The sequence below is a fragment of the Octopus bimaculoides genome, chromosome 9 (genome assembly GCF_001194135.2).
Source record: "Octopus bimaculoides isolate UCB-OBI-ISO-001 chromosome 9, ASM119413v2, whole genome shotgun sequence".
Taxonomy (NCBI): Eukaryota; Metazoa; Mollusca; class Cephalopoda; order Octopoda; family Octopodidae; genus Octopus; species Octopus bimaculoides.
Window position 1 is genome coordinate 35153803 of NC_068989.1, and position 14569 is coordinate 35168371.

Consider the following 14569-nt stretch of genomic DNA (forward strand, 5'->3'; position numbering starts at 1 on the left):
AATAAACAGTAACAACACCACTAACAGTTTAGTCAAAATCTACACCCTGTTATTATAAACAAACGCACACACACACATACACACACACACACACACATGATATTTATATGTATATAAATTTGTGTGTGCGTGTGTATATATATATATATATGCACATAAATATGTATATGTATTTATGCATATGTATTTATGTATATATATGTATATATGTAAATATATATATATATGTATATGTATATATGCATATATATATATATACACATATATGCATATATTTACATATACACACACTCACACATGCACACGTGTATATATATATATATATATATATATATGTATATACATACATACATTTATATGCATATATTTACACACACACACATACACATACATACATATATAAACGCACACATGCATGCATGCATGCTCACACACACACACACACACACACACACACACACACACAAGCACACACACACAAGCACACACACACAAGCATGCTGCTAAATTCCAACTCTGTTAAGTAAACATTTAAAGTTTGACAAATTGTATGTATATTTATTGAAGCTGTTTGTTCTTCATCTTTATCTTGCTGTTGCTGAGAAAATGACTTCAGCCCATGGTTTGTTCTAATGAGTCTCTGCTCTTAAGTGAAACAATGAAATAATGATGTTTTATTTGTTGATAACACTGTTAATGTTTGTTTTCTAGTTGTTTATTTTCATTTAAGGCATCCCATCTCATAGGGAGGTTACCCTATTAGACTGGCTACAGTGGCATTAAAGTCTGGATTTGGAGCAATAATTTTGAAAAAATAAATGAGTGTGCTCTGGGGAAGAATCATGTTAGTGTTGTAATTTCCACTTTTTTGTGAAACAGTTGATGCTTTTACAAGACCAGTTATCATATGTGTACGTAGCTAAATAAGTGGAGGTATGTGGTTTAGTGGTTAGGGTGTTGCACTCATGATTGTAAAATTGTGGTTTTGATTCTTGGATAGCAATGCATTGTGTTCTTGAGTAAAACACTTTGCTTCATGTTGCTCCAATCCACTCAACTGGCAAAAATGTGTAATTCTGTGACAAACATTCATCCCATCCAGGAAGGAAATATATACACAAATCCAGGAAACTGGCCTTATGAGCCTATGGCTCAGGAAGGACCTTTGATCCTTTTTTGTAGCTAAATGAATTGACATGGTATTCTATTGGTGCTTATTTAAATCAATTCTGAAAGAATTTAAAAAAATGTAAAGGTCAAACTTGTTATGATTTGAACTCAGAAGTGTATGTGAAATACTGTCAAAAGCCCAATCCTTTGTGTTCCATGACATGATCAATAAACTGCAACTATAATATTCATTATGACCAATTGACTGGCAAAGATTCCAATTTTAGTATCAATAATATAATTATTTGTTAAGATTTCTAACACATTTTGAGGGGTGCGGTATATAATCAATTAAACCACACTTATTTTATCAGTGCTAGAAGAATAAATAGCAAAGTTAATTTCTGGTGCAACAATAACACACCTATCATCAGGTTTCAAGACTGTATAGAAAGAAATTACAAAAACAAAAGTTTATAACCTTGGTTTGCACATGGAATGAACCACAGTTTATGGCATTTCATAAGAGTTGTCTTGTTTATTGAAGAAACATTGATGCTAATATATGCGTCATGATTATTTTATCAACAACTGGTGGTAGTGGCAGGAGGTATAAATCTGTATAAAATGTGGATAGGTTTCAGACATGCAATAGGGTGAGTTGAAAAACTTCAATTAACTAAGATTAGTTGTGCACTTAGTGAACAAAATCTTCAAAAAGCATTTAAATCTAAAAGTGAAAAAGGGAAATAAATTCAGTTGGAAGTTGTCTGTGACAGAATTGATGAAACCTAATTTTTACTTTTTGAAGACATGATTTCATTATTCGTTGCATAAGTTTTTTGAAAGTCACGACAGTAATACTAAAATCATTATAGGGTGGCAGCACTAAGCAGTGATGTGTATAAGGACAAGGTTAATACCAGTTCAAATATGCTTGAGGTGTGTTTGAGCCTGAAGGAAAGCCATTTGCTGCAAGAAATTTCCTCCAAGACAAAACATGGCGAATGGCTTTCTTATGGGTTCAAATATGTCCCAAGTATATTTGAACTGGTAATAACCTTGTATTTATACACATCACTGACTGGTGCTGCTATCCTGTAATTTGTTTATGGTGAGCCGCCGATTAGAGCTGCTAGTCATTGTATGATGATGGAAATATCATAAAAGAGGCAATCTCTCTCATCAGCTCAGTGCAGCCTGTTCATAGTTTGTGACTGTAGAAGAGATAACCACTCTGAAATGGTTGCATCTCATAGTCTGGGCAGGTGGTGCGGTGATGTAATTTTAGGTGTATTTACATGATTTGAATACAGTGACAAAACACTGATTGGCTTTCTTAAGTTTATTAAAAAGAAAACCAATTATAATCTGGATTCTAGATTTAGATCTGGATTCTAGATTTAGATCTAGAACTCTAAATCTAGATTTATTGAGTCACTAAACTATTGAAATAACAAAACTTAAATACAAACATTTAAAACTAAACAACAAATAACAATGCTTGTTATTATCTCAATGTTATTGGTCCTAGTCTGAAACATATATATCTATTAACAGTGAATATTCATAATAAAATGGAAGTGAATACCAGGAAATAGTATTGTAACCAAAGGTTGGGACAATCTCAATATGATGGCAGGTTGTGTTTATATTCATGGTGACATTGTTCAGAATTTTGTTGACATGAACAACCCAAAATAGATTACTGCTGTGCGAGAGTATGATACCCCCGACAAGAATGGACTGGACCACTACATATAAATAGTAGTGGTCTGGGTAAGTGAGGGAGTGTGAGTTGTCTCATTATTCGATGTATTCCCTCTTGTTTGATGGGGGGAACGTCGTAGGTTTGTGCCTTCATAATGGAATACGAAGGTTTGAGTTCTTCTTCTGACATTACATCATTTGAGGAAGAGCTGGTTAAAAGTTTGAAGAGAATAGACGAAGCAATGGAGGCGAAGAATTATGCAGAGGCGAAGAATTATGCAGAGGCGGTGAAAGAGAAAAGTGAAGACATGTATCTGGAGAAGTTGAGGAGATTCAAAGAAATGCTTAAAAGGAGGGGAGCGACATAAAAGTGTCCCCCCAACAAAGAAGTTTTAAAAGAAAAAAAGAAAAATCCATTATTTACAGGACATACTCAGCAACAAGAAGGAAAATTGAAATCATGTCGAAGGTTTGAGTTCTTCTTCTGACATTACATCATCTGAGGAAGAGCTGGTTAAAAGTTTGAAGAGAATAGACAAAGCAATGGAGGTGAAGAATTATGCAGAGGCAGTGAAAGAGAAAAAGCAAAGATGTGTGTCTGGAGAAGTTGACACACATCAACTTCTCCAGACGTGTGTCAACTTCTCTGGAAGTTGACAGAGAAGTTGGGTGTCAGCTTCTATTATGTCAGGTGGGTGTAGGACTCCCATCCTACACCCACCTGACTCCCACCCACACCCACTCTACCCCAACCTCCCCTACAGACACCAACCCTCTCCATGCTCCACCTGACACAAAGACAAGCACAAGCACACAGGTGCCCCAAACTTCCCCACCCTTGCCCTGTAAGAAAAAATATGTTATACTGTATAACGGACAAAATGAAAAACTTTATAATGAGATAGACTCATGGGACAGAGCGATGAAAGTGAATACAACAGAAGTTAGGGGATTGCCTGAGTACTTCCATTGTGTGGTAGCAGACCCAGAGTATCTTTGAAGAGTAAAGGATTATGAGGGGGACTTTGAGTGGTGGGTCAAGAAAATAGACACCAGCACAATACCAGAATGGGTAAGCTATCTTGAACTTTTAAAGAAATTTAACAGAGACATTCTTTGGAAAGATGAAAGTTAACTGTTACAAATAATGTTTTAAAAAGAAGTTGCATTAACAGGTTCAGTGAAGTTGCTCGGAAGTGGGGGCTGAACGGCTTCATTTCATTTATCATTTTATCTAATTCATCCTTTCCATCCGTTTTCTTTTCTGTCCCCACTATGTGCTGTCCATTCTGTGTGGCTAATAAAAAGAATGTGTGTTGATAATTTAAAGTTTACAGTTTGACTTAGTGGGTTGGATTGTTGGTTCTTAAAAGATTGTTGTTACGCTCCGTGTGATTACTGCCGTTTGTTTTGATTATATTGTTATTACACTGTTGCAGTGTATTCATTCATCCATCATTGTAGCGTCTGATGCTTCCGAGCATGGATTAGGTGCAGTTTTACTTCATAAATACGAAAACGGAAGTACAAAACCAGTGGTTCATGTTTCGCACTTGCTAATAGTGGCAGAGACGAGGTATAGCCAAACTGAAAAAGAGGCCTTAGCAATTATTTTTGCAATTTAAAAATTTCACTGGTTTCTGCATGGCCAAAGTTTTTTTTATTGCAAACAGACCATAGACCTTTGCAGTTGATTTATGGGTCTAAAAATGGTTACCGACTCATACTGAGAACTGCCTGCAATGTTGGGGTGTAATATTACTAAATTATAATTTCAAAATTCAATACATTCCATTGAAAAAAGTCGGTCATGTGGCCTGCCTTTTGAGATTAATTCCAAAAAATATGAAATCATTAGAAGAGACTTGTAAGGGTCTAGCTTGACCCTGCCTGAGATTTGAAACCAAATCCACTGGCTTGTTGCTTGTCAAAACGAGCAGGAAATACTCTCCACACCAGATGATTGATGAGGAAACACTCAATGCCCTAGGACCTGTGCTGGTCAAGGATAGGTCAGTATTTTGTTTAGGGTTTGACCTACATTACTGACCATAGTCTATATAACAGAAAGAATTTCCTATCTCTTCCTCTTATATGTCAACTATGACCAAGGAGCAACACTCACTTTTGCGTCAGCCTTAACCAAGAGCAGCACTTCTCTCCGCCATTCACTCGACATGCGAAGAGAGGCTTTTGGCCGTAAGAAAAGCGATGCCACCTTTACCCTTTCTTCCTTTCTAGTAAGCACTACGCTTTCTTTACCCTTTCACTCTCTATGCATTCTTTACCCTTTCTACACTACCAACTACTAACCAACAAGCCAACCTTGTTACTATCTCTAGAATTGCTGCTGCCTCTTTAACTATCTGTCGGGCAGCGAATAAACATATGTAAATAACATTTCTTCCTTCTTGGTATTAATTTTTCGATGTTTACTGGTACTCTGACATGGGAATGTACTCTGACATTATATCGAACTGATATGGCACATCACATCCAGCCCGTTTCAGACTGTTATAGTCGCACTGCAGGCAGAAAGTGAAATGAAAAGTGTTATGATGAATGTTATCCAAGAACTACCAGTGATGGAACAGGATATAAGAATGAAAGCTGTAGTTGATGAGTATATTATGAAAATGAAAGAAGTTTTAAAAATAAACAGAATAAAAATTCAGTTGCCAGTAGTTTTTCAATTTGCGACGATATTCTGTTGTATGTCCAAAGAGTGGTGGTTCCAACTTCATTGCAAAAAGGTGTATTGCAACAATTTCACAGCAGACATTCAGGAATGGCAAGAACGAAGGCTCTGATGAGAAGTTATGTCTATTGGCCGTCTATGAACCGAGATATCGAAAACTTGGTGAGAACGTGCCAAAGTTGCGTGGTCACGGCCAAAGCTCTGCTGGTAAAATATCAATCGTGGCCAGAGACAGAGAACATATGCTCTAGGTTACATTGACTATACCAGACCGGTAAATGGTGCTTACTACCTAATCATAGTAGATGGCTGTACTAAGTGGCTGGAGGTTTGCAGGTGTTATAGACCAACCTTTAAGACAACTATAAAGTTGTTATAGGAATTGTTTGCACGATACAGTGTCCCTGACACGCTAGTTTCAGACAATGGAATGCAGTTCTCTGGGTATGAATCCGAGAACTTCTGTAAAAGGCATGCGATAAAGCATATTTTCACTCCACCCTACCACCCAAGATCAAACAGGCAGGTAGAATGATTTGTGGACACCTTTAAGAGAGTGTAAAGAAAAGCGAGGAATGAATTAAGTAACAACGAAGCACTGACAAATTTCTTAAGAATGTATAGAGTGATCCCCAATCCAAGTACAAATTCAGGGAAGTCTCCTGCAGAATTGATTTCGCAAGAAGAATAAAATCCATTTTTGATAAGCTATTACCAAAGACAAAAGACGTAAAGGAAATGTGAAAGAGCCAACGAAATACGTCGAGATAGGTGATAAAGTGCATTTCAAAACCTATAGAAACAGTAAAGAAGGCTGGAAAGATGGTCTTGTTACTAGAAAAATTGGAAATAAGAGACATATAAACCAACTAAGGAAGAGGCATGCCTAAGATTAGGAAGAAATTCCTATGGACGTATTCTGTGAAATATTCGATGTACCAGTACCAAAAGTAATAGTCCCTTCAAACCAGCATTAGAAAGAGAAAACAGACTGAACACCTTGATATAATGCCCAAGCGGAAGAGATACTAAAAACAAAAAAGATATATAAATAAGAAAATTTCTTTATTCCTTTGGAACACGTAATCTCAAAAGGGGAGATATTGTGCAAGAGTATGACATTCCCTAGCAAGAATGGACTGGACCACTACATATAAATAGTAGCAGTCTGAGTAAGTGAGGTAGTTTCCGGGGGACGATGGGCCTGAGCGTAGGGAGGACCTCACAGACTCCCTTGCCAGTCTACTGCGCCTCTCAGAGAGGGAGATGGAATGCCGTGAAGGGCCAATCTTAGCTGTGGAAGTGGAGGAAGTATTGTTGGAGTGTGGTGAGGACAGGTTGCCGGGTCGCGATGGTCTCCCCTATGAATTGTATTATACTATGCCAGACTTGTTTGGGAACCTGCTGGCCTGTGTCTTCAACTACTGGGAGCAGAACGGGAGTATTCCTGTGTCTGTGAGCCAGGGTGTGGTGGTACTGATCAGGAAGGACCCAAACAAGGGGGACATAATTGACAACTTTAGGCCCATCACTCTGCTTAATGCAGAGTTGAAGATTCTGGCCAAGGTATTAGCAAAAAGGTTGGCGAAAGTTGTGGATGGTATTTATACAGCAACATCAAGTTGGCAGTTTGGGTAAACGGTTTCTTTTCGGAGCCTTTCAATATTGGAACTCTTGGTTTGTCAAGATTGTCTACTCTCGCCTCTGCTGTATGTAATGACTCTCGAGCCACTACTGCGAAGATTGGAGGCGACGAATGGAGATCCACAAGATTTAGGGTATGGAAAGTCAGTCACAACATATGCAATGTCACTGTCATTGTATCCAGGGACCAGGACCTACAGAGGGTAGGTGAGGCCCTAAAGGATTACAAAGCGGTGGCAGGAGCAAGAATTAACCGGGATATGTCAGTTGGCTTGCAGCTTGACACTTGGAGAGGCCGTCCAACTATGCCATCCAACAGTGTTGTCAGAAAATGCTTGGGTCTGGTTTAGTCCAGTGAAGATGCTTGGGTTTGGTTTAGTCCAGACCTTCAGATAGAGAAGAATTGGAGTGAGGTTGTGGGCAGGGTGGTGTCCATAACTCAGACCTTGTCTGGGTGGAGGCTATCCCTGAAAAGGAGGGCAGAGATGGCAAATGTGTTTATTGCATCTGTCATAATCTACCACCTAACCGTCATGCCATGCCCCAATTTGTGGCTAAGCAAGTTGGAACGCATGCTCTTTCACTTCTTGTGGGAGAGCAGGTGGCCTCTTGTAAGGCACTCTATCTGCTGCTAATACCCACTAAAGGGTGGGTTAGGGAAGCCATGGCTAAAGAAGTGTAGGCATGCACTGAAGTTGAGGCATCTCTGGCTCTACCTGGATGGTGAGCAGGTATGGTCTCTGTTCGTTGATGAGATATTTCCCAGGTTCACCTCTTTTGGTGAACTGGAATGCTGGATCAGGTGTAGACCAAGAGTGGGAGCTTGGTAACCAGAGTGTCGACAGGGGCTCATGCTTCTCTCTTGAACGAGCAATGCCAGCAGAGTGGGTACCACCTCGGCTTACTTATAGAGGCTGGTAAAAGGCAAGTGTGATGACGACGTGCATAGATTCTGGGTTTTGATGAAAGTCAGCTTGCCAACCTGCATTGAAGGACTTTCGGCCTGGACCTATGAACAACTTCCAGAGGTCCCTGGCTTGGCTGTGCTTCCGAAGTGCCTTGCCAGTTTGGGATAAACTTGTGAGGCATGGTGACATGGATTCGCCTACATGCTCACATTGCGGGCGGAGCAACGAAACTGTTTTGCATGCAATTATGCAGTATCTGAGTCTCTTGGACCTGTGAGTTTCTATCGAACGGGCATTGTCACAACTGGGGAGAATACAGCTGTCAGCTGAGTCGATTATTAAGATTGTTCCGCCATCTTCTCTAAAAGCAGAAGAGAAATTCTGCTTTCTAGCCATAATGGATATAGTAAAAGAGGTGATATGGAGGACGCATAGAAGAGGTATCACATCAGGTACCTTTGTCTCTGGGCGTGCTTTGGTTAACCTTTTTTTTATATCACTTAAGAGGGAAAACACATCTAGAGAAGGAATGTCTGATGTCAAAAAGATGGAAGTAAGTAATTTGAATGTAAGTGCCTAATTAAGTGGGGGTGGGAGGACGAAGTAAATGGTTTAACACAGGAATGTGGTTGGTTGGGGTCAAACCCATTCCACGTCCATTCATTCTTTCATATTCATTCGCAATTATATTTTTATTCATTATATGTAATCTCATCTGACAAGTCCCCAACCCCTATTTGTCCCGTGCATTGTCCTCTCTTTGTTTAACCCTGTGGTTTTAATAAAATCATCATACTAATTCCACAGTTCATGTGTTGATAGTACAAAGTTTACAGTTCGAGTTAGCGTGTTGGATTGTTGGTCCTTAAAAGATTGTTGTTACATTCCGTGTGGTTACTGCCATTTGTTTTGACTATGTTGTTATTACACTGTTGCAGTGTATTTGTTTATCCATAAGGATATAACAATTATACAGAATATCAAAGAAAAATGGGTGAAGAAAAAACTTAAGATTTACAAAAGTAAAAAAATTCATTTAGAATTTGGTGAAAAATCAGGTACCTCTCAGTTATGTTGTATTGTAGACCTAAAGAACTCACCTCTATACTAATTTCAAATTTAAATATAGATTTAGACTTTATTAAAGCAATAGGATACTTTTCAAGACAGTGCATTAGTTAACCCATGATAAGTTTCTTGATCATTCAAGGAAAAGTTGAAATTCTGTTAGAGTTTACATATGATATAAAGACAATTCCTGACCAAAATTATTTACTATCTTTGAAGAAAGCTGAGGTTCTGTTTAAGTTTTTTAACAACATTTGCCATTATATAGTGGTGAAAAGTTACAGTTTTGGAAAGACAGCATTTTCCACCTGAAGATAACACTTTAGGGATATCTATTAGAGGACATCGTTAGTGTTCAGTATATCATTAAATATCAGGTGTGGAGGCGCAATGGCCCAGTGGTTAGGGCAGCGGACTCACGGTTGTAGGATCATGGTTTCGATTCCCAGATTGGGTGTTGTGAGTGTTTATTGAGCGAAAACACCTAAAGTTCTATGAGGCTCTGGGGGTGGTGGTGAACCTTGCTGTACTCTTTCACCACAACTTTCTCCCACTCTTTCTTCCTGTTTCTGTTGTACCTGTATTTCAAAGGGCCAGCCTTGTCACACTCTGTGTCATACTGAATCCCACCAAGAACTACATTAAGGGTACACGTGTCTGTGGAGTGCTCAGCCACTTTCACATTAATTTCATGAGTAGGCTGTTCCGTTGATCGGATCAACTGGAACCCTTGTTGTCGTAACTGGAGTGACACAAAATATCAGGAACTAGTGAAATATATTGGGAACATGTTGTTGCTTATATTTAGTCTCTTTATCTCTGGCAGGTTTCTGCTGCTCACCTGAAATCTCAAATTATTTGTTAGTGAACAGTGCTAGCCATGTTGATGAGCACAAATTTGAATAAATCTTTTGTCTACCCAGCAAATACAAGTTTAAAATAGCATTCTTATATTTTTATGTATTTTACAGAACAACTTATTGGACAGCTGTCCCACTACGAGCTTGTCATACCAACTCTCGTTAATCGGAAAGGAGAATTTCTTAGTTACAACCTGGAAATTTCTGGTGATGAACATGAGCCATCAACAACAAACCGTAAAAAACGCCAAATTTTTCAAGGCCCTGGTTCTGGACATTTCTGGTCCAATTATTATATCCATGATCGTGTATTCTACAAATTGTCAGCCTATGGCAATGATTTCCATTTTAATTTGACACTGAATAAGAAACTGGTTTCCAGTAATTTTGTTGTTGAATACTGGGATAAATATGGTGTTAAGAAGCAGCATTTTGATGTCCATCGATGTCATTTTGAAGGCTTCAGCTACCAACCATATAAATCAGAAGCTGCCTTAAGTAATTGTCATGGTCTGGTAAGTAAAATAAAATAATTTTTTTTCATATTTTCTGTTGGAAACTTTAAAGATCATTCAATCATATTTTTAAAAATTTTCAATTAATTCATTACTTAGTGAATCGTTACTTAGATCTTAACACTTTGAGCTAATGGTATCCTTAACCCTTTTCAGACTAATCTGCCTGAGACCATCCTTGGTTCTATGCTATAAACTTATTTTTTTAAAGTGGTCCAAATTAAAATTTTTCATCAAAATTTCATGTTAATTTATGTTCCAACTCCACTTTAATTAGTAATGACAGTTATTTAACTAAATTCTCCATTATTTTCAAAATTAATTGAAACAAAAGTAGTGTATTTTAACAGAAATATGATAACAAAAGTGTTAAAGTGATCTAAATTAACATCTTTCATCAAAATTTCATGTTAATCTATTTCTAAACACCAGCTTAATAATGAGTTATTTTTCTAAATTCTTCCTTATTTAAAAAAATTAAATTGAAACAAAAGCTGTTATTTCAGCAGAAATATGGTAACAAAGGAGTTAAAGCCTGTTTTGTCATTGTTCAGAATCTCTTTTGTAATAGATAACTACAATTTTCCAATGAAGATTACTTATACCCATTAAATATTTTAACTGATTTTGCTCCTCAGAACTTGCTTCCTATATTTCACTTTCCTTGAACTAACCTGTTACACTACTCTACTTTTATGTTTACCATATATAATTTGTCTCTCTCCTAAGATCTAAAATATGGCATTCCTAACCGAGAGAACTGTTCCATCCCACTTTTCTAATATCCTCACACAATATCTACATCTAGATCAATATATCAGAGTAGATATCTCTTCTCTGCCCTAAATAAATAAATAAATAAATAAATTCTTAGTTGGTACCTATATTCCTAAAAGATAGTTTTTTTTATTTAGGGCAGTGAGAATAATGTACTCTGCTCAGAAACACAACAAAATGCCTGTAGTGGATTTGTACTCAAACCAAAGTTCACATAGTCATGGACCTTATCCACTCAGCCATCTAAGGTATAATATCTACTCTGTGATGCATCTTCCCTAGTATTTAGTACGAAAGAAACCAATGTTAATTGGGTGGTGTTTTACTTTCTGAGTTCAAATCTTTTGGTGGGGTTTACCTTTCATTTTCCCCCTCAAGATCGTAGTAATATACTTGGATGAAATCAATCAGTTATATTTTTCTATACAATTTGGACCTAATTAAACTAATATTGAATGGAAAGTTTATAGTGAGATGTAGATTCTCATTGTACAAAGTTTTGAATTTCCACAGTAATGCTTTCACAATACTTCACTCACTTTAATATTGCAACTGAAAATGCATGAATGCTACAAACTCACCGTTGTTTATCTTTATCTATTTATTTTTTTGTACAAAACTTCTTGGTTTCATAACTGTATGATAATAACTATTTTTCCTTCTTAATTCAGCAAGGTGTCTTTACAACAGCTGAAGATAACTATTTTGTGGAACCTTTGTGGAATCATACAAACGATGTGGAACGAGAAGGATATCCTCATATTGTTTACAAGAAATCTGCCTTGAAACTTCCTGGTGGGGCAGCTCATTGTGGAGTGAAAGGTAGGGTCCTTAAGTTGTCATCTTTGTTATCAACTGCAATCATAAAGCATATGTAAAACAACTCAAACAATGTGAGTTGACCACAACTGTGACACATTGAAAGTTTATTTCAACAGAGATTGAAGCACCTATATTCAATAATAGCTGATATAAATGCTGGTTGGTTGGTTGGTTGATTTCTTCAGCCCTGTTTTACATCATACAGAGAGAAGGTGCAGAAGTGTACGTGAGAGATACTGGTAGAGTTAACATAAGAGGTGCAAGATGAGTGTCTTACAACTTTATGAAAAATACACATTTTTTTGCATGAAATTTTGCAGTGATAGATTATTGTTGAAGTAGATTGTGATTATGCTGATAAAATCTAGAAAAATAACAGCATATATTTATTGCAACTATGCAAATGAGAAATTTGTTTTGTTTAATTTTATTTTAAGATAATAAATATTTTTACAAGGGTAGAAGAACATCGCAAAGCTGTGACACGAGGAGATATCGATAAATCGGGTATAGCTGATCATGTATGGAAAAATGGAAACCACCTCCCCCTGTGGGATGAAGTTAAAATAATAGACAGGGAACAACACTGGAAAATACGAAAACTAAAAGAAGCAGCACATATGCTAGGACACAACAACCTCCTAAGCAGACCGAGTGCAGATATGAATAGCATATGGGAACCGGTATTGAGGAAGGATAGAAAAATAATAGATTTATAAGCCTTAAAATTCACCCCATAATTGCCCACGGGCATATGGCGTAGTGGTTAAGAGCGCGGGCTACTAACCCCAAGGTTCCGAATTCGATTCACGGCAGCGACCTGATTAATAATAATAATAATAATATAATAATAATAATAGTAACATCGATAGGAATGAGAACCCAGGTTCGAAATTTCCCCAAGACACCTGACGAAGGCTGGAGGGTATATCAGCCAAAACATTGTGTTAACAACAAACAAGATGAGGACGAATATCCGTCAAATGTAAATAATGTAAATAATTCCTCATCTCTTAAATATTGAACTGTATAAATATTTTTATTTTGAAAATTAATATTCATTTCATCATTTTGTATAAACACCAAGTAGTTTGATATAAGTAAATTATACAAGGTCTTGCAGATAAATTGAAACGATTTTTATAATGCATAACCTGGTTATAAATACTAAAATAATGGTAGTTATACTTATTACAACAAAAACATTTATCACTCAATATGACCACCCTTTTAGGCAATTACTGCCTCCACATGAGAACAAAATTTTTTTGCTGCTACTGCAACCTCTGCCTTTTTGATTTTGCTTGTCACATGCAGGATGCTGGTCTTCAAACTGTTGATATTCAAGTGTGGTGAAACATTGGTCCTTGCTTGAAGTATGCCCATAAAAAGTAATTGAGAAGGTTGAGATCTGGGCTATTACTGGACCAGATGCTGGCCATCACAAAAAATGGCACCAAGGAAGGCTTGTATTGCTTTTGACCCATGACATGGTGCAGAATCCTGGATAAGCACTACATTGTCAAGCCGAAACTTCTGCTCCATCCAAGGTAACAAAGAGTTTTTCAGGATGTCCAGATATTTCTTTGTGCAAATCTTCAAGCCAGACTCAATGAAGTGTGGATCCATGACACTTCCATCACTTGCCATGGCTCCAAATACCATTACAGAGGCAGGATTCTTAGTCTCAAACACAGGGTGAATGTCAGAAGGGTTCACTTGGAGAATTTCTGAAATTCACCTCAGTGACCACAGTGAAATTCTCATCCACAAATATGAGAATTTTTCCTGCATCTTGGTGCTTGATGAATGACAGAAGCTTTGGACATCTCTTGGCTCTGATTGCTTTGGCCTTGGGTGTTAAGAGGTGACAGCATTGTCAAACATAGCTAGTCATGCTGAGGTTCCTGCTCACAATTCTGGACACTGTGGAAAGGGACACATTGTATTTCTTTGCTAGAGTTGTCATGGGTGTGAATGGATTGGCTTCGGTCGAGTGTTTGAGGATAGCAAGAAACTTTCGATTGCACTTGGACTCACTTTGAGTCTTGTGTTCTTTTCTATCAGTTTTTCCCTCTTTTTCAAATTGTTTATACAGACGATAAACTGTTGCTTTTGGAAGTTTCATCAACTTAACAATTTTATTGGCAGTATACCCAGTGTGTGCCACATCAACAATGGCGGAACGATTCTGTTGTTCCATGACTTTCTGCTCTTGAATCAGTTCCTTATTTACCTAAAAATAAAGAGGAGGATTAGATTTTTAAACAAGCAAAGTTTTATCAAAAAATGAAATGTGAAACCCACTAAGTCAACTGCTTAAAATTGGTCTCACTTTATCTACACGACCCTTAATTATTGGTTGTATGTCATTCTGATATTACCTATGATGGCAAAAGTATTCTCCCAAAGTTACCTGTCATATGGTGGGTAACACTCTAGTATATATATATATAT

At 37.3% G+C, this 14569-nt stretch overlaps 1 protein-coding gene across 1 annotated transcript in view; it reads left to right on the top strand.

The window, feature by feature from the left end:
- LOC128248754 (A disintegrin and metalloproteinase with thrombospondin motifs 2-like) overlaps nucleotides 1-12168 on the top strand; it is a 43005-nt gene extending 30837 nt beyond the window's left edge. The window contains exons 2-3 of the mRNA XM_052970906.1: nucleotides 10110-10513; nucleotides 11962-12168. Of these exons, the coding sequence (XP_052826866.1) occupies nucleotides 10110-10513; nucleotides 11962-12168 (611 nt within the window). The remainder of the gene's footprint in view (nucleotides 1-10109; nucleotides 10514-11961) is intronic.
- The last annotated feature ends 2401 nt before the right edge of the window (nucleotides 12169-14569 follow it).